The sequence below is a fragment of the Zingiber officinale genome, chromosome 6B, assembly GCF_018446385.1.
Source record: "Zingiber officinale cultivar Zhangliang chromosome 6B, Zo_v1.1, whole genome shotgun sequence".
NCBI lineage: Eukaryota > Viridiplantae > Streptophyta > Magnoliopsida > Zingiberales > Zingiberaceae > Zingiber > Zingiber officinale.
Window position 1 is genome coordinate 56,894,601 of NC_055996.1, and position 27,859 is coordinate 56,922,459.

Here is a 27,859-nt window from a genome sequence, read left to right on the forward strand (position 1 = left end):
CAAAGGATCTTGTCGGCTGCCGGCGCTCGGAAGAGGAGAAGAAGACTTAGTTCGGAGCTAGGGCACGCGAGCCCTCAAGAGGAGGAGTCGCGGCGGCAAGGCACAGTGGTGGCAGCCGGCACTAAAGCTCGGCTGGATCCACGTCGGTGAAGGGAAGAAGGCGTCGGCTCTGTGCAGTGGCGCTTGGCGTCACAGCGGCAGTGAGGAGGGGCGTCGGCACCTAGGGCTCGGCTATTAGGGCAAGGAGGAAGATGATCGGGGTGGCTCGGTGCGTCGCCGGCGGCTAGGGCTTCGGCAGCAGGGGGATTAAGGCTTCGGCGTAGGCTGTGGTGGCGGCGAGAGGTGGCTAGGGCAGAGGCTAGCTTCCGGTCGAGAGGGGCGGACGGCGGTGTCTCGTCGGACCAGAGGAGAGGGAAAAGGAGGCAGTGGCGGCGGCTGTTGCGGCGCCGGTTAGGGCAAGGAGAAGCTTCGGGAGCGCGAGGGAGAGAAGGAGAGTCGGGCACAGTAACGGGAAGGAGTAAGAAAAAAAAGAGAAAACAAATAAATAAGAAAAGGAAAAAGAAATAAAAAAATAAATCTTTTCCTCTCTTGAATGGGTAGCCCAAACAGGCTTTTCCGGACCCCGTTTTTATCCCCGTCAACTCGTCCGTACGAGCTCCGAAAAATTCCTGAAAAATCTCCAAAAATTCTGGAAAATTCCCTTATTAATATTCGCCTACTTCCGGTATTTTACATTCTCCCCCTCTAATAAAAATTTGGTCCCCAAATTTCATCATCTACCATCAGCAAGTACTAACAACAGGCAAAGAGTGTAGATGCTGAACGGTAAATAAATCACATACCTCAAGTGAAAAGATGGGGATATCGAGCTCGGATAGTGTCCTCGAGCTCCCAAGTAGCCTCCTCGTCCGAGTGATGCTGCCATCCGACTTTAACCAGCCGGATAGTCTTGTTCCGCAACTGACGCTCTTTCCGGTCGAGAATCCGTACCGGAACCTCCTCATATGTAATGTCAGGCTGGACAGGAACTGGAATATCTGTCAGCACATGCGTCGGATCGGGTACATATCTCCTCAGCATGGATACATGAAATACATCGTGCACGCCTGACAGGGACGGTGATAGTGCCAGTCTGTAAGCTACCGCTCCGACCCTCTGAACTCTCTGAGGTCCCAACAACTGGGTCTCTCGGATTCTCGTCCTGATCGACGACTGAGCAACTATGGTAACAAGAATACCCTGCTCTGTCTGTCCCTGCTCCTCAATGTCTAACTCAGAGAAATCCTGAATCAAATCTGTGACCACAACTCGGTGGCAAGCTAAAGTCCCTCTGGACTTCTAGCTAAGTGCATCAGTAACCACATTAGCTTTTTCCCAGGTGATAGCTAATGGTACAATCATAATACTTCAGGAACTCCATCTATCTCCTCGGTTGAAGATTAAGTTCCTTCTGAGTGAACAGATATTTGAGACTCCCATGGTCAGTGAGAATCTCAATGTAATATCATACAAGTACTGCCGCCAAATCTTCAGGGCAAAAATAACAGCGGCCAACTCCAGATCATGAACTGAGTATTTTCTTCTCAGGCTCCCTCAACTATCAAGAAGCATATAAGAATAATCTACCGTGCTGCACCAGAACAACACCCATACCCTGTAGAGACGCGTCGGTGTAGAGGACAAATTCGTCCTCTTCCGAAGGTAAAAACCAAAAATCAAAGCCGACACTAGTCTCCGCTTCAGCTCCTAGAAGCTGGTCTTGCAATCCTCAGTCCAAGTAAACTTCACGTCTTTCATGGTCACGCGTGAAAGTAGCATAGCTATGCGGAAGAAACCCTCGACGAAAGGTCTGTAATATCCTGCGAGTCACAAAAGACTGCGGATCTCCTACACTGATTTCGGCTGCTTCCAACGGTAACAACCTCTATCTCCTGTGGAACCACGGTACACTCCTACTGGTGACCGTGTGTCCCAAACATCATAACAGAAGACAATCCAAACCAACACTACTGATAATCATATATAGATGTTCTCGTCGAATCATCTCTAGATCTATGCAAAGGTAGTGTACGTGACTCACCTCGGATCCGTAATAGATCACAACATCGTCCACAAAGATAATGGACACCTATCCAAACATCCTCGACATACCAGGATCATCGAGTCCCTGAAAACATCTAAGGCACTGTAAGCCTATATGGCAAAAATCAATACACATAATGTCCGTATCACAGACATTCCTATCCATAAGATCTCCAATAATAAATCGAAAAATCTGATCATCAATAACATAAATCACCAAAGAATAAATCCTCCAGGGTGAGAGCAACGCTCCATCACAGGAAACACCACATATGTGGGAGCAACGCTCTACCACAAGAAATCCTCAATATGTGGGAGCAACACTCCACCACAAATAATCTGAAATATGTATCTGAAATAAATATAGGAGCAATGCTCCGCTACCAGCAATCCGTGATATGTGGGAGCAATGCTCCACCACAAAATAATACATAAGTACCCCAACGCACCTAACTATCCAGCTAGAGGCTGTACAAGATCTCTCTACCACAATTCACTGTGGTTAGCCTAGGCTATAACAACCTAGTAACTAATCAAATCCATCACCAACTCTATCAACATCCTAGTGGGTCATCCACTGATAGGAAAATTAATTGATGGGTTAATTCAACAAATGACATAATGCAGTCACTCCACATTCTGCATTCAGTATAAGTAGAATCATCATACTGCTACCAATGTATACACCTAGCACACATGCTCACACAATATATGTATGATCAACAAAATCCTCCAATTATTATACACCAAACATACTCACAACTCAGGTATATTCAGTATGATACCTCCAACAATACATACCGAACACGTGTGCAAAATCAATGTAGGTAAAATCAACAGTACACCACAAACAACACTCACATGACATATCTTCACCTATGCCAAGAGTATAACCAACATATACTTCCAATAAAGCATACTAAACTCATGTGCACTCACAAATCAAACATAATCAAAAAGTTACCTCAGATACCACACCAAACACATATGTACATATCATAACTCAGATTAAATCGACAAAATGCCTCCATCAAAACACCACCGATGTACTTATACTACATCTCGGATTTAATCAACAAGCTATCTTCAATAATACCTCCAGATACATACACCGAACTACATATCTATGATCCACAAGGAACCTTCAAATCATATCAAAACATGGATACATATACTACTTGCAAATGGACAGTCTACCACAGGACTCCTACAACCCAAAACAATCATGATATACATGCAAAATCAGCATATCAGCTTAATCAAAGAGACCAACCTTATGCTACCAACACTCATGGATTACCGGTATATCTAAACAAAATTCATGCATAGGTATCAAGCATGAATACATCAATCAAAAGCAACCCAAAATAAAGCAACCTAATCATCCAGTAACAACCCTGCTCTAGTTTCAAAGGAACTGGTATCGGACAAGAACGATATACACACCGTGGTATAACATTGCCAGTCAATGTCATACACTACCAAGACTATATCCAATGGGAAAAATTTTATCATCATAAATCCAGATGTACTCTCCCAGTATACACTAGTAACGATTGTATCCCATAAGTGTTAAGCAATTAGCTCTACAATTCCTTACACCAGCGGGGTCACATAACCCAATGCACCCTCTAAGTTATCCCACCAGGTATATACAGTCCACGGTCAAAGTCTTCATGGAATAGGATACATCGATCATTTATAAAGTATCCAAGCTGAAAATGATTTATGACTAAATCAGTCCTTCCCACGTCAGTACAAAACATGTACTCAAAGGTGCTCTAGATACATAACTAAGCACAAATAACCTAAAGGTTCGAACCTCTAAAAATAGAGTAGGGCAATCCTTTACTGATCAACCAACAAAACTAAATTATTCAACTACTAACTAATCAAGAATACCTTAATCCTCCACAAGCAACTAAGGTATATCCAACCACATAATATCATATGTATAAATGTGTACAACCCAAAAGAAAAAGTCAATATTTAGGAACATCAAGACACTCTCATTTTCATCCTCAAAAATATCAGCCCACATAATATCAGATGAATCAGTCTCTACTCCCCATGAGGGCAAGTTAGCATTCAAAACATCAAATCATTATTTATCCACGAAGTCCAATATCAGAGGAAGCAATTATCCATTTTATCATCCTTTTAACTAACCACAACTAACCAGATTATTAAAATCTCATAGGCACACTCAACCATAAACTCTCTAGCACCCAATTTATAATCTGATCACCAACCATAATCATCAAACCTGTGAATATTATAAATGACACTCACTATGTCACCATCAATGACAACCCAAATATAAATCATCAAAATAGTTATCCACTAATAGATCATCAAAACAAATATCTAATAATGGATCATCAAACAACCACATAACATTTACTCTCATAAATCATTAGAAATCAACACATCGCAATATCTGATCTTCCAAAATCCCTCAACCTCAAATCATTCTCAACAATGATCAAACATGATAACTCTCCAATGACCAATTTTCATCGTATCAGATACCCTAATATCCAAAAGATACGAGTATAAAAACTCTACTAGCTAAGTCCACAGGAATATATAGGTATCATCCATTACCCAACTAACAATAGCAGAGGCTGATATGTGCCTCCATCTCCTAATAGTAGTAACAGAAGCTAAAACTACTGATGGTATGATATGAAAAATCACCAGAGACTATAATCCTTGATCTATATTAGGGTCGACCAAGATCAGTGGCTAACCCATCACATGTAATATGGCTACAACAACCAGACAGGTATTAAAGATAAAGTGCTAATAGATGTCCTAACTATCATAAAATAAACATCATACCTATTTGCCGTCTGGAGATGTTCCATCGCTGTCCAGTCCCCAACTTCTGACATCAAAATTCCGAACGAGAAAAATCGTCGGAAATCCATATAAATCTGAATCGGAAGTCCAAAATATATACATAATAGAAAATCCGTGCAACCCAAATAACTACCCAGTTTGCCTCACAAACTTGGCTAATCCAAAAATCCAGAACACCAAAATCGAGTACCATAACCCACTCTGATACCAATAAATTGGTATCAGCCAAATCTCAAAATCCGCAACACGAAAATCAAAACAAGTATCGCCAAACTTGGTGCTTTGATACCAAGTAAATAAATTGGTATCAGGTTATCCCAACATCCAAAATACGAAAACAAAAGATCGTAAAACTGTGCTCTGATACCACTAAATTGTCACGCCCCCAGAGGAGTCCCTGTCCGAAGAAATTTCGGCAGCATCTCCCCTGTACGGCGGACAATCTGAAACTTCTACATAACCCATATACCTCAGCCACAGGCGGCTGGAATAATAACAGTAAATAAAATCAATCACCACGCAGTTTATATAAGTATTCAGCCTCTGGCTGTCACAACCACGCAGTTAATAAAATAAACAACATAGCAATACTCTGACTCGAAATCAACCCTACTCAACTACACTCGTAAAGCCTAAATCCGATTTTTCTTACCTCTTCTGCCGTCCAGGCAGGCATGTAGTAGTATAAAATCGAAAACAAATCCATCAACGAGACAAATTATATAATATCTAAGTATTCAACATCCAAATCCAAATATAGTCAAGTGAGAATCAAAAACAATACAAACGATAGCAAATAGCTGGAGGTCTGCAGGGACCAGCACTACGTGCAGTGAGGACTAGCGACTGGAACTCCCTCCGGACAGCATCAACCTGAAAATAACAACAATGGAGGCGGGGTGAGTCCAACACTCAGCAGGTACAATTAATATACAAAGTAGGGAAACAACACCTAGCACTAATCATGCGTACAGTCTCCTGATAAGAAAGATAAAAATGCATCTGAAGTAAACAGGAGAATACTGTACTAACCAGGTCCTGAGTATAAGGTCAAACAGTCCGAGGGATAAGGAAATCCTATATGCATGTCAAACATAGGTATCCAAACAATATGCAGCATATAAATGCAGCAAGCACAAACACAAGCAATAAATGCATCATGCATATGATGCCCATGATGCGTCCTGGTCACCCCTGACGCCAGTCGATCATCTCACACAATAGTGAGGCCGAGTGGGTAGGGCTGTGACAACCGTGCACTCTGTCGTCACTACTCCTGATGAGTGACCGAGTGGACGGGATGCTGTCGGAGTACACCTATCCTCCTACCCCAAATCATAAATGGGGGAGCGCAATGCTCTCAACTCCCGGTACACGAGGAATCCCTGCCGGATAACACGTTGTGTCTCACTACCCATGAGTGGACCAACGGTGCCTAACAGAGTCCCTGCTGCAACATACTCAGCCTGAATCGACCACTAACCCATGAGTGGTGGTGTGTGCAGATCCATGTAACTGGCGATGTGCTCAACAATAATGGAGCGGACTATCGCACAGCATGCAATCATGCAAATGGTGCATGGCAATAACCATAAAAACATCCTGACCTAATCCATATATATAGAAAAGTGCACCCTAGGTCAACGAATCATATCGAATCAAAGGTACACAGAAGGTATAAAAACCTAGGTCCTGAACATGGTGAAGCATGGTATATCACTACCCCCTATAAGCATGTATAAACAAATAAAGTATACATGGGATGTAAATCAAGCAATCAATCAATCATGTATCAGATAATGGGTAGTGACTAACCAAAAGAAATAAAGGACATAATTAATGCAACTTGTTAAATTCACTACTATGTATATCAAATGACATAAGTCAAAAGTACCCGCCTCCGATAAAATGGTCCAAATCTGACTCCGAGATACTCGTCTCGCGTCAAAGTCCTGTGATATCAAAAATACATTTTTATTTAGCTACAAATTAAACGAATAGCTAAATAAAATCCTTAAGAACAATTTTAGGGATAAACCCTAAATCATAATCTCGACCTTCCTAAATTCCTAAATTAAATCTAACAATTAACTAGAGTTAATTTCCCTTTAACCCTAATCATAACATTAGATTAAAAGTCTAAAGCTAATCAAATCTACCTATTCCAAACATAAACATAATCAATCTACTCGAAGTTCAAAACCCTAAACCTTACCTCAATATCCCAGTCGGGGTCACTGATCTACTGCCAAAAGTAGTGGCTGCTGGACCAAAGAGCAGCCCACAACACCCCAATTTCCGGATCCACCAAAACAGCACAACCTACTGCAATTATCAGATCGAAATGAATCAAAAGGTCAACACCACAACAAACCAGGTCAACAATTAATCAAAATCCTTGCACCTACAAAATTTCCAACCAAACTAAACCTCACCGGGGACTTGATCAATGGCAGAGGGCACTAGGGCAAAGGATCTTGTCGGCTGCCGGCGCTCGGAAGAGGAGAAGAAGACTTGGTTCGGAGCTAGGGCACCAGCAGCAGGGAGTCGGCTGTGTCGCGAGCCCTCAAGAGGAGGAGTCGCGGCGGCAAGGCACAGTGGTGGCAGCCGGCACTAAAGCTCGGCTGGATCCACGTCGGTGAAGGGAAGAAGGCGTCGGCTCTGTGCAGTGGCGCTTGGCGTCACAGCGGCAGTGAGGAGGGGCGTCGGCACCTAGGGCTCGGCTATTAGGGCAAGGAGGAAGATGATCGGGGTGGCTCGGTGCGTCGCCGGCGGCTAGGGCTTCGGCAGCAGGGGGATTAAGGCTTCGGCGTAGGCTGTGGTGGCGGCGAGAGGTGGCTAGGGCAGAGGCTAGCTTCCGGCCGAGAGGGGCGGACGGCGGTGTCTCATCGGACCAGAGGAGAGGGAAAAGGAGGCAGTGGCGGCGGCTGTTGCGGCGCCGGTTAGGGCAAGGAGAAGCTTCGGGAGCGCGAGGGAGAGAAGGAGAGTCGGGCACAGTAACGGGAAGGAGTAAGAAAAAAAAAGAGAAAACAAATAAATAATAAGAAAAGGAAAAAGAAATAAATAAATAAATCTTTTCCTCTCTTGAATGGGTAGCCCAAACAGGCTTTTCCGGACTCCGTTTTTATCCCCGTCAACTCGTCCGTACGAGCTCCGAAAAATTCCCGAAAAATCTCCCAAAATTCTGGAAAATTCTCTTATTAATATTCACCTACTTCCGGTATTTTACAGCTTGGGTTCTCTGCCACCGCCGAGCACAGGGGGGCTCGTTCGTGCTTGTTTTCGCCGCCAAGTGTTTTCTCCCTCTCACACTCTCCGCCGGTGTCGATGAAGCCGCCGGTGCTCCCCTCCTCCTCCCTTCTGCTCCCCTTTCTCGCTGCCACTTTTCTTCTAGCATGTCATGCCACCGCTGGCCATTTTGCCCAGCTCTTCGACGATCGTCGGGCATGACGCCGATCGTACCAGCACTGGTCAATGCGCGCGACTTGGTCGCCTGCCTCGTCGCCGCCGACCTCTGCCTCGGCTTCATCGGCTACGATCTCCAGCTAGCTCTCGCCGAGCTTGCCCTCTCCGTCATCATCTTCTTAGGGATTCTCCTCGGCTTTCCCTCTCCGCCACCTCCTCCTCTCGCCGGCGCTGAAGTCACTGAGGAAGATCGCCGCTGCCTTCGGCGGGCGCCACCGCCAGCAGCCGCCGTTGCCTCCTCTCATGGTCGTCGCCGCCGCTTACAGCAGCTACCGCCGAGTCCAGCGGCCGCCGCCGAGTCCAGCGGCCGCCGCCGAGTCCAGCGGCCGCCGCCGAGTCCACCGGCCAATGTTGCCCCCCGATGTCACATCTAGCGACAGCCACCATCCACCCCCCGGCCGCTTTCGGGCGAGGAGCTAGCCCTTGAGCCATCATGGATTCGACCTTTGGGCTACTGTCGTTGCACTATCTTTATGACTTGTGTCCGGCCCTGTGTGTTGTGTTTCGGCCACCGAGCCGCTGTATTTTATATTGCTATTATGATTGTAGATTACTAGCATTATCCGACCTACGTGTCGCGCCCCGGCCTGCGAGTCGCTGTGGTATCCCAACTTAGGAGCCGTCGCTATATTTCGACCAACTTGCCGCTTCCTGGATCCATGCTGCACCGGAGTCCATGTCATCACCCCTAGAGTCGGCTCTTCAGCTGCCTCACATTCGTCCACTCTTCAGGGCCGAGACGACTCGAACCGCATCGCGACCAGCTCACCGACCCATCCGAGGACGCCCCCCCTCCCCCCTGGGGCCAGGGTACGTCATTGTACTTATCTTGCATTTAGTTAGTTGTTCTACTATTATTCGACCACTCATATATCCTTGGGATCTTCCTCGAGCATCGGAGTATTAGAGACTGGGGAGTCCCGATCGCTGGCTGCAGGTAACATTGACCGGAGGACTTCGAATGACTTGGTCAGCGCAGAAGATAGCTCACCACCTGGGTCAGGGAGATACAGTCAACATTCCAGACACATCATCTCAATATCTCCGTTTTCTCAAATTTTCGACAGGATCAAGAATAATCATGCATACAGATATCAACTTTTATTATGTTAATCGGTCATTTTCATTATGTTAATTTTTTTCTTGTGTCTAATGGTATTTTATGAATATAATATTTTCATGTTCAGACTATCTTAAGGAGGAGATATATCATAATAATCACTGCATGCAGAAGGTTCTAATAAAAAACAAGTGATCACATAAATATTTGAATGATTAACCTGTTTGCTCCTTCATGACAAAACAATAACTTAAATAATTGATTAATTAAATATCTCTTACACATTCTCTTAAAAAAAAAAACTAACACATGCATCCCGACAATTATTAACAAATGGTTCTAATATTATAAATTCTTAAAAAGACATTCATGAAAAAGGAACCAACTTAAATAATTAATTAAATAGCTCTCCCACATGTGTCATACTAATGATTAACAAATGATTATGATATCATATGCATAGAAAAAACATTTTAAAAAATATTTCATTAATTAAAATTAGGGCTCCAAAGGACTTCATTCCTATAGAAGGAACAACCCATTTAATGTTTATTTATCATAATAAAGAAAGTGCTTATTTTCATCTCGAACATCCCTTACAGTTTATCTGTAGATTATATAAAGATAAATAAATTACATGATCGAATTTTTTTTCCAAGGACTCGATGAGAAATAGATCTCTATCTCATTATAATAAATTTATAATCTTATAATTAACAGGACACCGTATAAATTATTTAATATTTATTTATGTGAATATGGATCAATGCATGCAATATACCCATAGCTATCGATCATTTTTATTTTGCCGTTTTCATTATAAATGTATCATTAATTCAATCCGGCCAGTTTATTATGCCATTTGCTGTGTCCAATCCGTCTATGAAATATAATATTTTTTATATGGGTAAAGCGTCAAAGAATTTAACTTATAAAGTAATTAATTAATTAAATAGCTCTTGCACATGCTTTAAAAAATATTCCCCGTGCATTAAGTAAGCTTATAAATAGCAAGAGAAAGCTATGCATCAGCCACAAACCTCTTGATCAGTTCTTTCTAACTTTCTAATTAAGATGGAGAAGCAATCAACCACCCCGGTTAGTAGCAATGAAGATATAGTAATTCGTAAAACATCAAAATATCATTCGAGTATTTGGGGCGATTATTTCATCCACCACACTACTTCTCCTGCTCTCACAGAGGTATTTTATTATCTTCTCTCCACGTTTAATTTATTCATTATTTCTCACTAAAATTTTTTCATTAATAAACACCTATTCATAAAATATATAATCGTCTTAAAGGAAATTGAAAAGCATTGAATTATTTGTTTTAGTTATTTAAAGGTAATATATATAGTTGTTGAATTTCATTTTTCATGTTTCATGATGTAGGTGTCAGTTAGAGCGGAAGAGCTAAAGGAGCAAATAAAGAACTTGTTTCGAGAAACCAGTGACATATTGTAAATTATGAATTTGATTGATGCAATTCAGTTGCTCGGATTGGATTATCACTTTGAGAAAGAAATAGATGCGGCGCTGAGTTTAATTTCTAAGCATGATGCTCAGAATTATGAACTTTATGAAACTTCTCTCTGGTTTCGATTACTTAGGCAACATGGTTTCTATGTGGCTGCAGGTAGTTAACAATATAAATAAACAAAAATTATTACACTATATATTTTGCCCGATAATATATATATATATATATGCGCCTGCAGGTAGTTAACAATATAAATAAACAAAAATTATTACACTATATATTCTGCAATATGGTTTCTATGTGCCTGCAGGTAGTTAACAATATAAATAAACAAAAATTATTACACTATATATTCTGCCAAATATATATATATATATATATATATATATATATATATAATCAAATAGTTTGGTCTATATTACAATGTACTATTTGATTTGTTGTGAGATAATTATTAGTATTTCCCCACTATTGTAGATGTTTTTAACAAGTTCAAGGATGAGGAAGGAAACTTCATGTCAACCTTGAATGAAGATGTAAAGGGATTATTAAGCTTATACAATGCAGCTTACCTTAGGATTCACGGGGAATATATACTTGATGAAGCCATATTGTTTACAAAGAATAGACTTGCATCATTGTTGGATGAACTTAAACAACCTTTAGTGATATTGGTGTCTCTTTTCCTTGAAACACCACTATGCCGGAGAAATAAACGGCTCTTGGCAAGAAAATATATCTCTATTTATCAAGAGGAGGAAAGGCGAAATGAAGCAGTATTAGAGTTTGCAAAGTTGGATTTTAATATGCTACAATCTCTTCACCAAGAGGAACTAAAGAAAATTTCAATGTAAGTATATTGAAGTTTCTTTTATGAAGAAATATTAGAGTACCAAAGAAGTTGAATAAATGATTTCAAACTCACATATTATAATAATTCACATGATTTCTTTGTCTAAATAAATGTTTTATTGTAGTTTAAATTAATTACCTTATCTTTCTTTTGTTTTTACATATTTGAAGATGGTGGAATGATCTAGCTCTTGCTAAATCACTAAACTTTGCCCGTGATCGAATTGTGGAATGTTATTATTGGATACATAATGTGCACTTTGAGCCTCACTATTCTCGTGCAAGATTAATTTGTACCAAGGTTATTTCATTGGTGTCACTTATGGATGACATATATGATAATTATAGCACATTACAAGAAAGTCAACTATTAACTGAGGCAATTCAAAGGTACCTATTGTATCCATTATTTTGCTAATTTTTGTTTTTCTTAATATTGCAATTAGTTGAGTAGTCTACATAGCTGATAAAACATCATAATTAAAATAAATTCAACTCAAAATAAACAAAAAACTGAAAGTTATAAAATGATAAATTACTGATCTAGCTAATTATAAAAGAATAATTAAAAACATAAGAAAAGGGAAAAAAATTATGAGCTAAGTATTGTAAGTTATTATAACAAATAGCAAAATGCATTTTTGATATTCCTTTAAAATAAAAAACAATGAAGACTACTTCTGATTAAAAAAACACATTAGCACCTACTTTATTTCTCAATTAAAGGAGATATGAACACATCTTCTGACTTGTCAAAACAACTTTAAAATACCTGTAAGTCAACTAATATTTTGATCATTATCTAAAGATTAGATATCAACAACAAACATGTAACAATATAACATCAAATAAGTATATAGTTATTATTTCTAATTTATTTCAAACTAATTTTGATATTCTTTATAAAGCTTTAAGATATCATGACAATATAGTTAGTCAATTATGCATGTTAAGTTTGCTCATTTCAGGTGGGAACCTCAAGCCATTGATGAAGTACCAGAATACTTAAAGGATTTCTATCTCAAGTTACTAAGGACTTTCAAGGAATTTGAAAATGAATTAGAAAGTGATGAGAAATACCGCATATCATTTCTTCAACATGAGGTATATTTAAGTACATTGTAAAATTGATTAATGTCTCTTTTTAACTTGTCAAATATAAACTAATTAAGTTTATCGTTTCCTTTTATGTAGATAAAAGCTTTATCAAGGTCTTACTTCATAGAAGCCAAATGGGGCATTGAAAAATATGTGCCCACACTAGAGGAACATCTAAGTAACTCACTAGTCACCACTGGATATCGTTTGCTTATATGTGCCTCTTATGTAGGCATGGATCAGGTGGCATCAAAGGAGGTATTTGAGTGGGTTGCCAGCTTCCCCAAAATCATCAAAGCCAGCTCTATGATTTGTAGACTCATGGACGATGTAACTTCACATGAGGTGATTATTTCAGACAATTAATTTATTTGGTAGATGTTCAAAGATATATTTTCTTTTTCTTAAAATTTCTTTTGGAATTTTCCAGCTTGAGCAACAAAGAGAACATGCAGCTACAACAGTAGAATGTTATATGAAAGAGTTTGCCACAGATGAAAAAGAGGCTTATAAGAATCTTATAGAGATGTTGGAGGATTCATGGAAGGATCATAACGAAGAATGTCTCCATCCAACACAAGTACCTCGACTTTTAATTGAAAAAATAGTCAACTTTTCAAAAGTAATAGCAGAATTTTACAAGTACACCGACACATACACCGATTCCAAAACTACAATGAAAGATAATGTCAATATGTTGTTTGTTGAATCTGTTCTTATTTAAGAGTGTTGCACCCTACCAATCCTATCTAGTGACTATAATCAGAGGCCACCATCGGTCACAATTTGAGGCCATTTAATCCACATTTGAATAAAGTGAAACTAGTTGATGTTATTGAAGTACTGGAATGCCTTAAGTATAAGGCGTATATTGTAACATGCATGTAACATTGTAGTAAATAAAATAATTAAGTGCTTGATTATCATAGTCTATAATCATTTTATTTTATTGTCAATCTAAAAATCAAGATTATTCAGTGATATCAATGGTTGTAGATTTGATTTAGATATATGAGATGAAGGGATCGGACTGTACGCTAACTATAATCGACCGGTTCTTGTAGGCACTATTCAATGATACCTAGGCAATTATAGGACGGTATTACTAGACGCCCTTATCATGATTCGTTGGGTATTAATCAGAGTTAATTCTGACATCTTATAATTAAAGAGTAATCATATGATGGGACTATATATTAAGGACATCCTTGAATAAAGGACGAGTATCATCATGAATCTAAAAGAATTGTAAACCCACGACTAGATGTATCCCTGAACCATTGAGGATCATATAAGTATTGATTTCTCTATTTCTGGTTGAGAAAGTCAAATTCAAGTAATTGAATTTGACGAATAAAGTTTGATATGATTAAACATTGTATTGATAAATAAAGTTTGATATAATCAAATGCTAGAGTAATTTCCAATCAATAGAAACAAGGAAAGTGGAAGACTTCTACATAAAGTCTATAAATTTGATTTATATTATTTTAATAGCGAGCAAGTGTGTGTTTGTGCAGCTGGGCCAGCAAGAGGGGAGGAGTGAATTGCCTGCAAATAAAATAAAACCCTCCTCGTTCTTTCAATTTAAGAATGACAACAATAATAAAATAAAACAGAAATAAAATAGTAAGAGAAAAGACCCATACTTTTGACTTGGTTACAACCTAGGCGGTTGGAAAGCACACTAAGAAAGTCTCCTTCTCTCAAGGCGGAGAAGCCTTTTACACTCTAGAAGCTCAAACAGTTGCAAGGAAGTTGATACAGAGTTAATTGAATAATTTCCTAGCTCCAAGGACCTTTATATAACTCTTGGAAAACATATTTCGAGCCTTGAGGGTGCCTCCAACGAGGTTGAGGGTGCCTCCAGCCGAGGTGAGCAGATAAAACTTTATCCGCGCGCAAACGGCCGAGTTGACCCAGTTGAGGGCACCCTCAACAATATTGAGGGCGCCTTCAATGTTAAGGGCACCTTCAACACTGTTGAGGGTGCCTTCAATGTTGAGGGCTCCCTCAACACTGTTGAGGGGCGCCTCCAATGGCTTCTTCAGCTTTTCTTCATCTTCATGAAGGCTTCCGAAGTTCCGATCGCTTAGGTGATTGCGGCCAACCGAAATAGGGCTCACCCGAACTCAATTTCTGGCCTTCTTCTCAAGCAGGCTTCCGACCCGATTTCTCGTCCCTCGAACGTCGCGCACGTTCTTCTCGTCCACCGGTGTACTCTTCCACAGCTCTTTCGTCTTTCGGACGCACCGAGCCCGTCGGCTCCCTTCCCGTGCTGTCCTTCTCGCTAGTTGCGTCTTCCACTCAACTTCCTACGCTCCTATGCTCCTGCAGACTTAGACACAGGGATTAAATAACAAACAAAACCTAACCTAACTTGGTTGATCACATCAAAATAATCACGGGGTCCAACAATCTCCCCCTTTTTTATGTGCATCAACCCAAGTTCAAGTTAGGTATAAAAACAGACAAGTAGTAATTTAAAGAAATTACTAAACTAATATTTTAAGCAAAAAAGATTGCAATAAAAGAATTTGTAACCTTAAGTTAAAATTAAAAATTTTAAAAGTATTAACTTCCCTAAAACTCTCCCTAAACTTATACCTATCTTTCCCCCTTTGATCACATAAAAAAAAAAAACTGAGGTAATAATTTTCAAGTAAAAAAATTTCTAAGTAAAAGTTCAAGTTTTTAAAATAAATCATTTTCAAAATAATTTCTAAGAAATTTTTTTGAGAATTAGAAAAAAAAAATATAAGCAAGAAAAATGTTCCAATTAAAAGAAAAAAATTCTAACTTAGGCATTTTTTTTTAATTTTTTGTTTTGACAATTTAATTTTTTTTTTAAGAAAAATATTTTAAAGCATTACTTACTTTCAATGCTTTATCAGTAAGTTAATTAAATATTTTATTTCAATATACTGGCTTCTAGGGAGTGGTGAGGCACTAGGCCTTTTTGGTTATTGGAGCAACAACCACTTTCTTAGACAAAAGCTCAAAAGAAATTAACTGTTTAATTTTTCTTGTTGAAAGCGTTAACTTTAAAAATTAAACTAGAAAAGATTTTGGAACCCAGTATAGGTTCCTTCCTATTGGACTAATCAAGAACTTAGGGGGTACATAACTTTTGGGAACTTTTCTAAGTTGTCCCTGATGTTTTCTAATATACCAATTCAATTTTCCATAAATTCTAATTTTTGATTTTGGAAATTTATTTAAGCATGAATTATTTTTCAATTTTTCAATTTTCCAATTTCAATTTTCAATTTTTCATTCTCTAATCTTATATTATCATACATTTCTAGAGGACATGTTTTAGCTAAGTTTAATTTTAACTCGTTGTTTTCCTTTTATAATTTAACGAAAGCTTTAGTGAGCACTTTAATGAATTGAAAAGACTGCTTGGGAGTTAGATTATGTACCTTACTTACGTCTATTTCTAACGCTCCCCCTTCATCGCAGCTTTCTTCTTCTGGTGATCCTCCCCCTTCATCTATGCTCATCTCTGAGCTGGTTTCTTCAAAGATTTGATGGTTGGTCATCAATGCTACTCCTGAGAATGCTGAATTTCATGTTTGATGATGTAGGTGTCGATTAGAGCGGAAGAGCTAAAGGAGCAAATAAAGAACTTGTTTCGAGAAACCAGAGACATATTGCAAATTATGAATTTGATCGATGCAATTTAGTTGCTCGGATTGGATTATCACTTTGAGAAAGAAATAGATGCGGCATTAAGTTTAATTTCTAAGCATGATGCTAAGAACTATGAACTTTATGAAACTTCCCTCCATTTTCGATTACTTTGGCAACATGGTTTTTATGTGCATGTAGGTAGTTAACAATATAAATAAGCAAAAACTATTACACTATATATTCTGTCAAATAAAAATATATATCTAGAAAGGATGACAATTCATCGTCCATGTTGCCTAATTCCAAGGATGACAATTCATCCCATATAGCCTTCAGACTCTTGCGCTTCAAGGACGTCGGCCTTTGAGATTTCTCCTTGTCCCTTTTCTTTAGTTTTGGGCAGTCATCCTTGATGTGCCCTTCCTTGTTGTAGTTGTAGCATCGGCCCGTCCTTTTGTTGCACTGATGCTTTCTCGACAGCAATCTATGTAAAATACCGAAAATAGGCGAATAATAATAAGGGAATTTTTTGAAATTTTTAGAATTTTTCAAGAATTTTTAGGAGCTCGTATGAACGAGTTTACGGGGATAAAAACGGGGCTCGGGAAAAGCCTGTTTAGGCTACCCCGTTTTAATAAGGAAATGTTGATTCTCTTTATTTCCTTTTTTTTCTTTTTATTTATTTTATTTTATTTCTTTCCCTCGTCGTTTCCCTCTTCCCCGAGCCCCTTCTCTCGCGCCCGACGCTTGCCCTAACCGCCCTCTTCCAACCTGCACCGCAAAAACTGCCGCTTCCCCTCGTGATCAAAAACCTCCGGCCTAGTCTCGCCACTGCCGACCATTTTTCCTTCTGCTCTTCCCTTCTCTTCTCCTCTACGCGCAGACACGAGCGCCGGCCACCTTGCTCCTCACGCACGCCACCCACCGTCTCGACGCCACTCCCTCTTCCTCTGCAGAGCGTCGCCGCCGCATGGAATAGCGCCGGCCGCTTCCAGCCGCGTGCCCTAGTTTGTCGCCACTGCTCACTTGAGTCTCCCTGAGCCATCCTTCCTCTTGTGTTGTGCCCTAGATTTGGGCCACAACCGTTGTCCCTCTTTGCCCTAGCTGTCTTTCGTTCACCACTGGCTACTGTCGCCGTTGATCGGCCGGCATTGCCCAGAACCTCTCAGCACCTCCTGGCGCAGCCGACGCCTCGCCTCTCTTCACTGTGCCGATTCCGCCAGAGAGGTAAACTGCCAATTGGGTAAGTCTATTTACTTTTGGGTGCAAGATTTGTAGAGGTTTGCGTTTTGATATCATTATGGGAATGGTCTAACTATGAAGGATGCCTAGCAGTGGTTCTTGGGTAGTGACGACAATAAAACTATGACAGCAGTAACTCCATCCACAGTTTCCAATAGTTGCCCCTATTCCGGCAGCCCTCATTCCAGCAGTAAATGATCAGCAGCAATCAATGGCTGTGATTTGTGGTAAAGTGTAGGATCGTGATACATTTTGTAGTGAATTTGGATTATATGGTTAGTAGGATTATGTAGATTGGTTTTGGATTTGTGTTAGCTTCTCGAGGATTAGATTTAGCTAATTTATTTATATGTAATTAGCTAAATCCGGATACCCTGTACTACAGGACTTTGACGTGAGACGTGAATCTCAACGTCGAATTTGGATCATATTGGACTATTCTTGTTGGAGGCGGGTACTTTGACTTTATGTCTTTTGATATGCATAATAATATTTTTTTAACATATAGCAATGATTATGTTTCTCATTTGCTTCGGTTGATCACTATCTGACCTGTTACATGCTTGCTTGTTTATTTATTTTGCACATCATGCTAGTGTTTACCTGATTATGCCTATTTTTAGAGGTAGTGACACAACCATGTTATTTATCATGTTTAGGACCTAGGGTTTTTGATACCTTATCTGGTCTGTGTACTTTGATTTGATTTACTTCCCGATGGTACACATTTTACATGTATATGGATTATTGCTATGCTGCTCAGTATTTTGCCATGCTTAGTATCATGCACCATTCGCATGATTGTGTTGGGTTTTTCGGACCGTGAAAATCGCTTTTTCGCGTCGCGGAAACCCCGAAACTCCCTAGCCAACGGATCCGTGCGAAGAGTATAGAACAAAATTTTTCATGTACGAGTTTACTAACTAGATCTTCTCTTAGATCTATATGTTTAGAAAATTACCCTTGATGCGTGCCCTTTTCGAATCCCGCTCGTCCAAGGAAGTGCCGGATCTCAAGATTGTCAACGTAGAAAATCCTCTAGAAGTATCCACACGAACAAGATGTGTTCTCTAACACACAAGGATGGAGAAGAGAACACCACAAGTGTGCTAGCACTTCTTGATGCTCTCGGATGGGATTGGAAGAAGAAGAAAGGAAAAGAAGAGAACACACTCCTCTAAAAAATCTCTATGTGACTTTCACTAACCTTTCTTCTTGGATTAGACTCACTCTCCTTTCTTCTCCCTTGCTTGAAACCCACGACCAAGAGAAGAGAAGGAGCAAAAAGAGCTTGAGGAAGAAGATGATGTGAATGTGAGTGAATGAAAAATTTATTCTCATTCAAAACTAAAAAGGTAACCCCCATTCTCATTAAATGTGGCCATTAAAGAGAATAGATTTGTAACCCCCATGAGGTGGCACACTTTGATGATGTGGCACATCATCATTAGTCCTCCTAATGCCAAATCACTAATGATGTGGCAAATAGTCAAGTCAAACTTGACTCTTCCTCTTCCTCTCAAGTCAAGTCAAACTTGACTTAATCTCTCTCATGGTTGATCTAATCCAACCATTTAATTCAAGCCAATTTAATATAATGAATCTAATTCATTTAATTAAATTGATTCAATGAGTCATAATCTAAATTAGACTCATTGAACACATGAATCAACTTGAGTCCAACTCAATTAGCCCAATTAGGATTACTCTTAATCCAATTTGATTCATCACATGAATCTAATCCTCTTGGTTCATCATATGAACCTAATCTCCATCCACTTGTTCTTTGTGTGTGACTGAATAGGTTCTTGTAACGTTGGCAATGCCCCTAAACCCATTTAGGACCAAAAGTAATGAGCGGTATCTAGCATACATCATCACTACCCAAGTTACAAGAATGTTGAGATCCAACATCACCTTGTGACTACTAATTATGACTCCTCACAATATATGACAAGTGTCCTTCTATCCTAGACATCTAGATTGATTAATGTGAGGCATAGACTATGTCATCCTCTAATCAATCTAAATCTTGAACTCCAAGTAGACTCACTCAATCAAATGAGCTCAATATCTCATATTGACTCATTTGGGCATGGCCATGCACTACGTGGTCTCACTCTATCAAGAATATCGATGTCTCTCCCATCATATAGGAGGGATAGATTCCATCTACATCACTCACATCTCTCTGCATAATTTGTTACATACCCAGTAATCGCCTTTATAGTCCACCCAGTTACGGGTGGCGTTTGACGAAACCAAGGTACATAACTCCTTATGTAGGGAACCATGGTGACTTCAGGTCTAAGGACTAGTAGTCATACTAATAGCCACATGAGAAAGTATATGACACTCATATAATGATCCATGATACTTTCTCATGGCGGGTCATTCAGTATACATTCTCTAATGTATACCCATGTGTCAACTTGATATCTCTATATCCATGACTTGTGTGATCAAGTCATCGAGTTGACCTACATGCTAGTCTTATTGCATTAACATTGTCCCTGAATGTTAATACTCGACTAGGAATGATTAAGAGTAGTGTTCCCTATATCATCTCACTATCGGTTCAACCAATCGATTGATATAGGTAAGAACCTTCTACTCAATGATGTTATTATACTTTGTTTATTTTGCACCAATACAAGTAAGTATAATAACCAAAACCAAATGCCTTTATTTATATAGAATATGATACAACAAGTCCATAATACAATCATCAAATGATTGGCTCTAGGGCTCTAGCTAGCAATCTCCCACTAGCACTAGTGCCAATCAGTGTAGGCTCTAAGCCCCAATGACCTAGTGTGATCATCATGCTTCCTCTGTGCCAAAGCCTTGGTCAAGGGATCTGCGATGTTAGCCTCTGTGGGTAGTCTGCAAATCTTCACATCTCCTCTCTCGAATGAGATGGAAGCGCCGTAGTATGTGTTTGGTCCGCTGGTGTGAGCGAGGTTCCTTCACCTGTGCTATAGCTCCATTGTTGTCACAATAGAGCTCAATAGGGTCAGCAATGCTGGGAACCACCCCAAGTTCAGTGACAAACTTGCGAATCCAAACTGCCTCCTTTGCTGCCTCTGATACAGCAATATACTCGGCCTCTGTCGTAGAATCAGCTACTGTGTCCTGCTTCGAACTCTTCTAGCTCACAGCACCACCATTTTTGCAAAACACGAACCCGGACTGCGATCGATAATCATCCTGGTCGGTCTGGAAGCTAGCATCACTGTAACCCTTTACAGCTAGCTCATCATCACCTCCATATATCAAGAAATATTCTTTAGTCCTTCTTAAGTACTTAAGAATATTCTTCACCGCTATCCAGTGACTTTCACCTGGATCTGACTGGTATCTGCTCGGCATGCTCAAAGCATACGAGACATCAGGTCGAGTACATAGCATGGTGTACATGATAGATCCTATGGCTGAAGCATAAGGGATCTGATCCATGCGGTCTCTCTCCTCTCTAGAAGAGGGACCTTGAGTCTTTGAAAGACTCACGCCATGTGACATCAGTAGAAACCCCTTCTTGGAGTTCTGCATGGCAAACCGAAGGAGTACCTTGTCAATGTATATACTCTGACTTAGGCCAAGCAATCTCTTAGATCTATCTCTATAGATCTGTATCCCTAGATTGCGGAATGCCTCACCTAAGTCCTTCATTGAGAAACATGTCCCTAGCCAAGTCTTGACAGACTGTAGCAAAGAGATGTCTTTCCCAATGAGTAGTATGTCATCCACATACAATATGAGGAAGAAAACTATGTTCTCTACAACCTTCTTGTAGACACAAGGTTCATCTTCATTCTTGATGAAACCAAACTATTTGATTGCATCATCAAATCGAAGATTCCAGCTCCGAGAAGCTTGCTTTAGTCCATAAATGGACCTATGCAGCTTGCATACTCTGCTAGTATGCTGTGGATCTTCAAAACCCTCAGGTTGTGTCATGTACACATCCTCGAGTAGGTTTCCATTCAAAAACGCGGTTTTGACATCCATCTGCCAGATCTCGTAGTCGTGGTAAGCTGCAATAGCAAGTATGATCCGAATGGACCTAAACATCGCTACTGGAGAAAATGTTTCATCATAGTCAATACCATGAATCTGCTTGAAACCTTTAGCTACCAAGCGACCCTTATAGATAAGTCCATCCATGTCAGTCTTTCTCTTAAAGACCCACTTACACCCAATGTGGTTTACCCCTTCAGGTGGATCAACCAAAGTCCATACTTGGTTGGTGTACATGGATTCCATCTCGGATCTCATGGCCTCTAGCCATTTCTCGGAATCTGGTCTTATCACAGCTTCCTGATAGGTGGTAGGCTCATCATCTATGAGCACAACGTCATCATGGTCAGACAAGAGAAATGAGTATTTCTCAGGCTGACGACGTACCCTATCAGACCTATGAAGAGGTATGTCTACTTGAACTGATTGTTGTTCCTCAACTCTTTATGGAACAACATCATCCACAACACTTTGTGGTTCCAGTTCAACTTCCATCGAGACATCAGTGCTATTGTTCGTATCTTGAACTTCTTCAAAATCGAACGTGCTCCCACTAGTCTTTCTAGAAACAAAGTCTCTTTCTAGAAAGACCCTAGTCTTTGCCACAACTACCTTGTGCTGACTGGGAATGTAGAAGTAATATCCCTTAGTTTCCTTGGGATATCTAATAAAGTAGCACTTGTCAGATTTGGGTCCTAACTTGTCTGAGACTTGACGTCGAACGTAAGCCTCACAACCCCAAATCCTCATGAAAGACACCTGGGCATCTCTCCCAGTCCATATCCTATATGGTGTCTTTATCACGGCCTTGGATGGAACTCGGTTGAGTATAAAAGTTGCCGTGTCTAAAGCATAGCCCTAAAGGTATATCGGAAGATCTATGTGACTCATCATAGATCGTACCATATCTAATAGAGTACGATTCCTCCTTTCGGATACACCATTCCACTGTGGTGTTCCAGGAGGAGTGAGTTGGGATAGAATCCCACACTCAGCTAGGTAGTCACGAAACTCATAGCTAAGGTATTCTCCACCTCGATCTGATTGAAGTATCTTAATACTCTTGCCAAGCTGGTTCTGTACTTCATTCTTGAATTCTTTGAACTTTTCAAAGGATTCTGACTTATGTGTCATTAAGAAGTACACATAACCATATCTACTGAAGTCATCAGTAAATGTGATGAAGTACCTATAACCTCCTCTAGCAGCGACATTGAAAGGGCCACATACATCACTATATATAAGTCCTAACAAATCAGTCGCTCTCTCGCTGTGCCCACTAAAGGGACTCTTGGTCATCTTGCCTCGTAGGCATGACTCACATATCTCATATGATTCAAAATCAAATGAGTCCAGCAAACCATCCTTATGTAGCTGGGATAATCGCTTGTCATTTATATGACCTAAGCGACAGTGCTAGAGGTAGGTTTGGTTCATGTCATTTGACTTGAACCTCTTGGTATTTATGTTATAGATAGGGCTCTCAAGGTCTAGAATATAGAGTCCGTTCATCAGAGGTGCACTACAATAGAACATATTGTTTAAATAGACGGAACAACATTTGTTCTTTATTGTAAACGAAAATCCTTTCTTGTCCAAACAAGAAACTGAAATTATGTTCTTAGTCAAGGCAGACACATAACAACAATCATCTAATTCTAGTACAAGCCCAGAGGGTAGAGATAGATAGTAAGTTCCTACAGCAATAGCAGCAACCCATGCTCCATTGCCTACTCATAGGTCTATCTCACCCTTCGTCAATGCCCTGCTATTTCTCAGCGCTTGTACATTAGTACAAATGTGCGAACCACATCCGGTATCTAATACCCACGATGAAGAAATAGAGAGGTTGACTTCTATAACATGTATACCTGAAGTAGAAATCTTATTTCTCTTCTTCTTAAGATCTTCCAAGTATTCTTTGGAGTTCCTCTTCCAGTGCCTTGCTTGTCCTTGATATAGGTGACAAAGATGTTCAACCATATCATAAGCACCCATCAACTCATGTTGCTTCTAAAGCTCAGAGTTCATGGTCGCGAGCATAAGACAGGACACATCTAATGCATCATCTTGATGCTTCTTGTAAGCATCTCGGTCTGCTCGCGTGGCAGTGACAGGAGGAGCCTCCGGAATGGGCTGCTCCAGAACGTACAGTTTATGTTCTTGAGTGAAAATTATTCTCAGGTTCCTGTACCAGTCCAGGAAATTTGCTCCGTTGAGCTTGTCCTTCTTAAGGACAGAACGCAGAGAGAAGTTGTTCGTGTTTGACGTCATGGAAATTCTACAACAGAAATAAATGCATAAATAAATATCATATTCTTTTAAATCATTTAATTAGGCCTTCAACTAAATGATGCTCTCACTGAATTTTATAATTCATGTGGGACAAGATCCATATCATACTAACCCTTGAGTTAGCTTTGGCTAATACGCCCAAGATTTAGTATGATCGGTAGGTAACGATTACCAATTGCATCTCTATGCAACTCTTGTTTATAGGATCATCATTCGCAGTTATATTAAAACTTCAGTTATCTTTGGCTAATACGCCCAAGAATTAATATAAATGTGATTTATGTCCTATCTTTCCAACCGTTGGAAGAATGCCTATAGTTGTACTCGATCCAACCGAGTTAACTAGTTACTCAATCTAATTGAGTTGTACTCACCCATGCGTTGATAGGCGGGACCAAGATTGTCCCTCCGTACCTTACCAAGATAATATGTGTTGCTCTGCTTTGGCATATTCAACAACACATGTGATCGAGGTAGTGATAGGTATCACGGCACGGTAGGCATTAGAGTTGACGTGATTTAGATCTAATCTAAACGTCGATGTTGTATCATATACTCGATATAGATCTAATCTAATTGATAGGGTGCATCTTGTACACGATGTAGATCTAATCTAATCGTAAGGGTGCATCTTGTGCACGATTTAGATCTAATCTTAATCGTTAGGCACTAATTAATTACTTAATTAAACATGCATCACATACACAAGTAATTAACTAAATTTTGTGATTATGTCATGACCCTACTACGATCTTCTCAAGCCAATGAGAAGATCGGATGGTCAACCTAAGGTCAACAGCTTCTCAAACTCCTTCCTTTGACCACCTCGTGTTGCTCGCGCCCTCCTCGTAACTCCGTCTCGAGTGGACCTTCCACCGCTTCAAAATTTACATTACAATTTTGAAACTCGAGTTACATTCGAGTCTAAATCTAATTTACAACCAGAATATAAATAGGGAGCCATGACGCGCAGGTCGCGTATCAAATACAGCACACACAAACACATGACGGCATGCAGGCCGTATTATAAATTACAACACAAATCCAATCATATTGGGTCTTTTTGGGTCATGACTATCACAAAAATAATATATAATTCTAAATTATATATTTTTCATAATTTTCTGTATTTTTCATAATTTTTACAATTTTTATGAGTAAATTTTTCCCGGCGGTCCCAATTAGCGATTCCGGGCACAATCGCGGAGCAAATCCCCTTGCGGGGTTAGGGGTAGTACCCCCTACCCGCAATCTAACCATCGCGAGTTGCTCCTAAGCGATCCTACAGAGCCTTAGCCCACTGTCCCAAAAAGTTTTGGGTCGAAACATTGCCGTAACAGAAAAATCTTCTCGGTAGTCGAAGCCTACAAGTGTCTAAACACTTGTGCATCGCTTCTACGAGAAAAATACCCTTTAAAACTATAAAAATCATGAAATTACAGAAATTCACAGAATGTTTATTTTTCATAAAAACCAAAATAAACTCGTACACGCATTCGCACGTGGCTCTGATACCACTGTTGGGGTTTTCGGGCCGTGAAAATCGCTTTTTCGCGTCGCGGAAACCCCGAAACTCCCTAGCCAACGGATCCGTGCGAAAAGTATAGAACAAAATTTTTCATGTACGAGTTTACTAACTAGATCTTCTCTTAGATCTATATGTTTAGAAAATTACCCTTGATGCGTGCCCTTTTCGAATCCCGCTCGTCCAAGGAAGTGCCGGATCTCAAGATTATCAACGTAGAAAATCCTCTAGAAGTATCCACACGAACAAGATGTGTTCTCTAACACACAAGGATGGAGAAGAGAACACCACAAGTGTGCTAGCACTTCTTGATGCTCTCGGATGGGATTGGAAGAAGAAGAAAGGAAAAGAAGAGAACACACTCCTCTAAAAAATCTCTATGTGACTTTCACTAACCTTTCTTCTTGGATTAGACTCACTCTCCTTTCTTCTCCCTTGCTTGAAACCCACGACCAAGAGAAGAGAAGGAGCAAAAAGAGAGCTTGAGGAAGAAGATGATGTGAATGTGAGTGAATGAAAAATTTATTCTCATTCAAAACTAAAAAGGTAACCCCCATTCTCATTAAATGTGGCCATTAAAGAGAATAGATTTGTAACCCCCATGAGGTGGCACACTTTGATGATGTGGCACATCATCATTAGTCCTCCTAATGCCAAATCACTAATGATGTGGCAAATAGTCAAGTCAAACTTGACTCTTCCTCTTCCTCTCAAGTCAAGTCAAACTTGACTTAATCTCTCTCATGGTTGATCTAATCCAACCATTTAATTCAAGCCAATTTAATATAATGAATCTAATTCATTTAATTAAATTGATTCAATGAGTCATAATCTAAATTAGACTCATTGAACACATGAATCAACTTGAGTCCAACTCAATTAGCCCAATTAGGATTACTCTTAATCCAATTTGATTCATCACATGAATCTAATCCTCTTGGTTCATCATATGAACCTAATCTCCATCCACTTGTTCTTTGTGTGTGACCGAATAGGTTCTTGTAACGTTGGCAATGCCCCTAAACCCATTTAGGACCAAAAGTAATGAGCGGTATCTAGCATACATCATCACTACCCAAGTTACAAGAATGTTGAGATCCAACATCACCTTGTGACTACTAATTATGACTCCTCACAATATATGACAAGTGTCCTTCTATCCTAGACATCTAGATTGATTAATGTGAGGCATAGACCGTGTCATCCTCTAATCAATCTAAATCTTGAACTCCAAGTAGACTCACTCAATCAAATGAGCTCAATATCTCATATTGACTCATTTGAGCATGGCCATGCACTACGTGGTCTCACTCTATCAAGAATATCGATGTCTCTCCCATCATATAGGAGGGATAGATTCCATCTACATCACTCACATCTCTCTGCATAATTTGTTACATACCCAGTAATCGCCTTTATAGTCCACCCAGTTACGGGTGACGTTTGACGAAACCAAGGTACATAACTCCTTATGTAGGGAACCATGGTGACTTCAGGTCTAAGGACTAGTAGTCATACTAATAGCCACATGAGAAAGTATATGACACTCATATAACGATCCATGATACTTTCTCATGGCGGGTCATTCAGTATATATTCTTTAATGTATACTCATGTATCAACTTGATATCTCTATATCCATGACTTGTGAGATCAAGTCATCGAGTTGACCTACATGCTAGTCTTATTGCATTATCATTGTCCCTGAATATTAATACTCGACTAGGAATGATTAAGAGTAGTGTTCCCTATATCATCTCACTATCGGTTCAACCAATCGATTGATATAAGTAAGAAACTTCTACTCAAGGACGTTATTATACTTAGTTTATTTGGCACCAATACAAGTAAGTATAATAACCAAAACCAAATGCCTTTATTTATATAGAATATGATTCAACAAGTCCATAATACAATCATCAAATGATTGGCTCTAGGGCTCTAGCTAACAGATTGCACGCTGTGTGATAGTCTGCTCCATTATTGTTGAGCACATCACCAGTTTCATCACTGTCGGTGCTCCGTTGGTCCGCTCATGGGTAGCGTGACGCAGCGTGGTAGCACGTCAGTTTTGCTCTGTTCGGTGCTCCATTGGTCCGCTCATGGGTAGTGTGACGCAGCGTGGTAGCACGTCAGGGATCCCTCCCTGTCATGGTGTACCGGGAGATGAGAGCATTGCGCTCCCCCATTTATGATTTGGGGTTGAAGTATGTGTGTACTCTGACAGCATCCCGTC

General features: G+C 40.0%; 1 protein-coding gene and 1 long non-coding RNA gene across 2 annotated transcripts; one reads left to right on the forward strand and one right to left on the reverse strand.

The window, feature by feature from the left end:
* Positions 1-6,860: 6,860 nt before the first annotated feature.
* LOC121990204 lies at positions 6,861-7,943 on the reverse strand. The gene is made up of 3 exons (XR_006114500.1): positions 7,383-7,943; positions 7,163-7,272; positions 6,861-6,899 (listed from the first exon to the last, which is right to left on the reverse strand). It is a non-coding gene; the product is annotated as an uncharacterized LOC121990204 (long non-coding RNA).
* Positions 7,944-10,523: 2,580 nt separating this feature from the next.
* Positions 10,524-13,644, forward strand: LOC121992471 (alpha-humulene synthase-like). Its single transcript, XM_042546884.1, has 7 exons — positions 10,524-10,675; positions 10,868-11,111; positions 11,433-11,805; positions 11,979-12,197; positions 12,776-12,911; positions 13,002-13,250; positions 13,336-13,644. The coding sequence occupies exons 2-7, from the start codon at positions 10,943-10,945 to the stop codon at positions 13,627-13,629; spliced, it is 1,440 nt and encodes a 479-aa protein (XP_042402818.1). The 5' UTR covers positions 10,524-10,675; positions 10,868-10,942; the 3' UTR covers positions 13,630-13,644.
* The last annotated feature ends 14,215 nt before the right edge of the window (positions 13,645-27,859 follow it).

Bases quoted from the DNA above. Each gene is read 5' to 3' on its own strand.
- LOC121992471 (XM_042546884.1), top strand. From the start codon at position 10,943: ATGAATTTGATTGATGCAATTCAGTTGCTCGGATTGGATTATCACTTT. The intron at 11,112-11,432 runs GTAGTTAACAAT...CCACTATTGTAG, and splicing joins TGGTTTCTATGTGGCTGCAG to ATGTTTTTAACAAGTTCAAG. The intron at 11,806-11,978 runs GTAAGTATATTG...ACATATTTGAAG, and splicing joins GAACTAAAGAAAATTTCAAT to ATGGTGGAATGATCTAGCTC.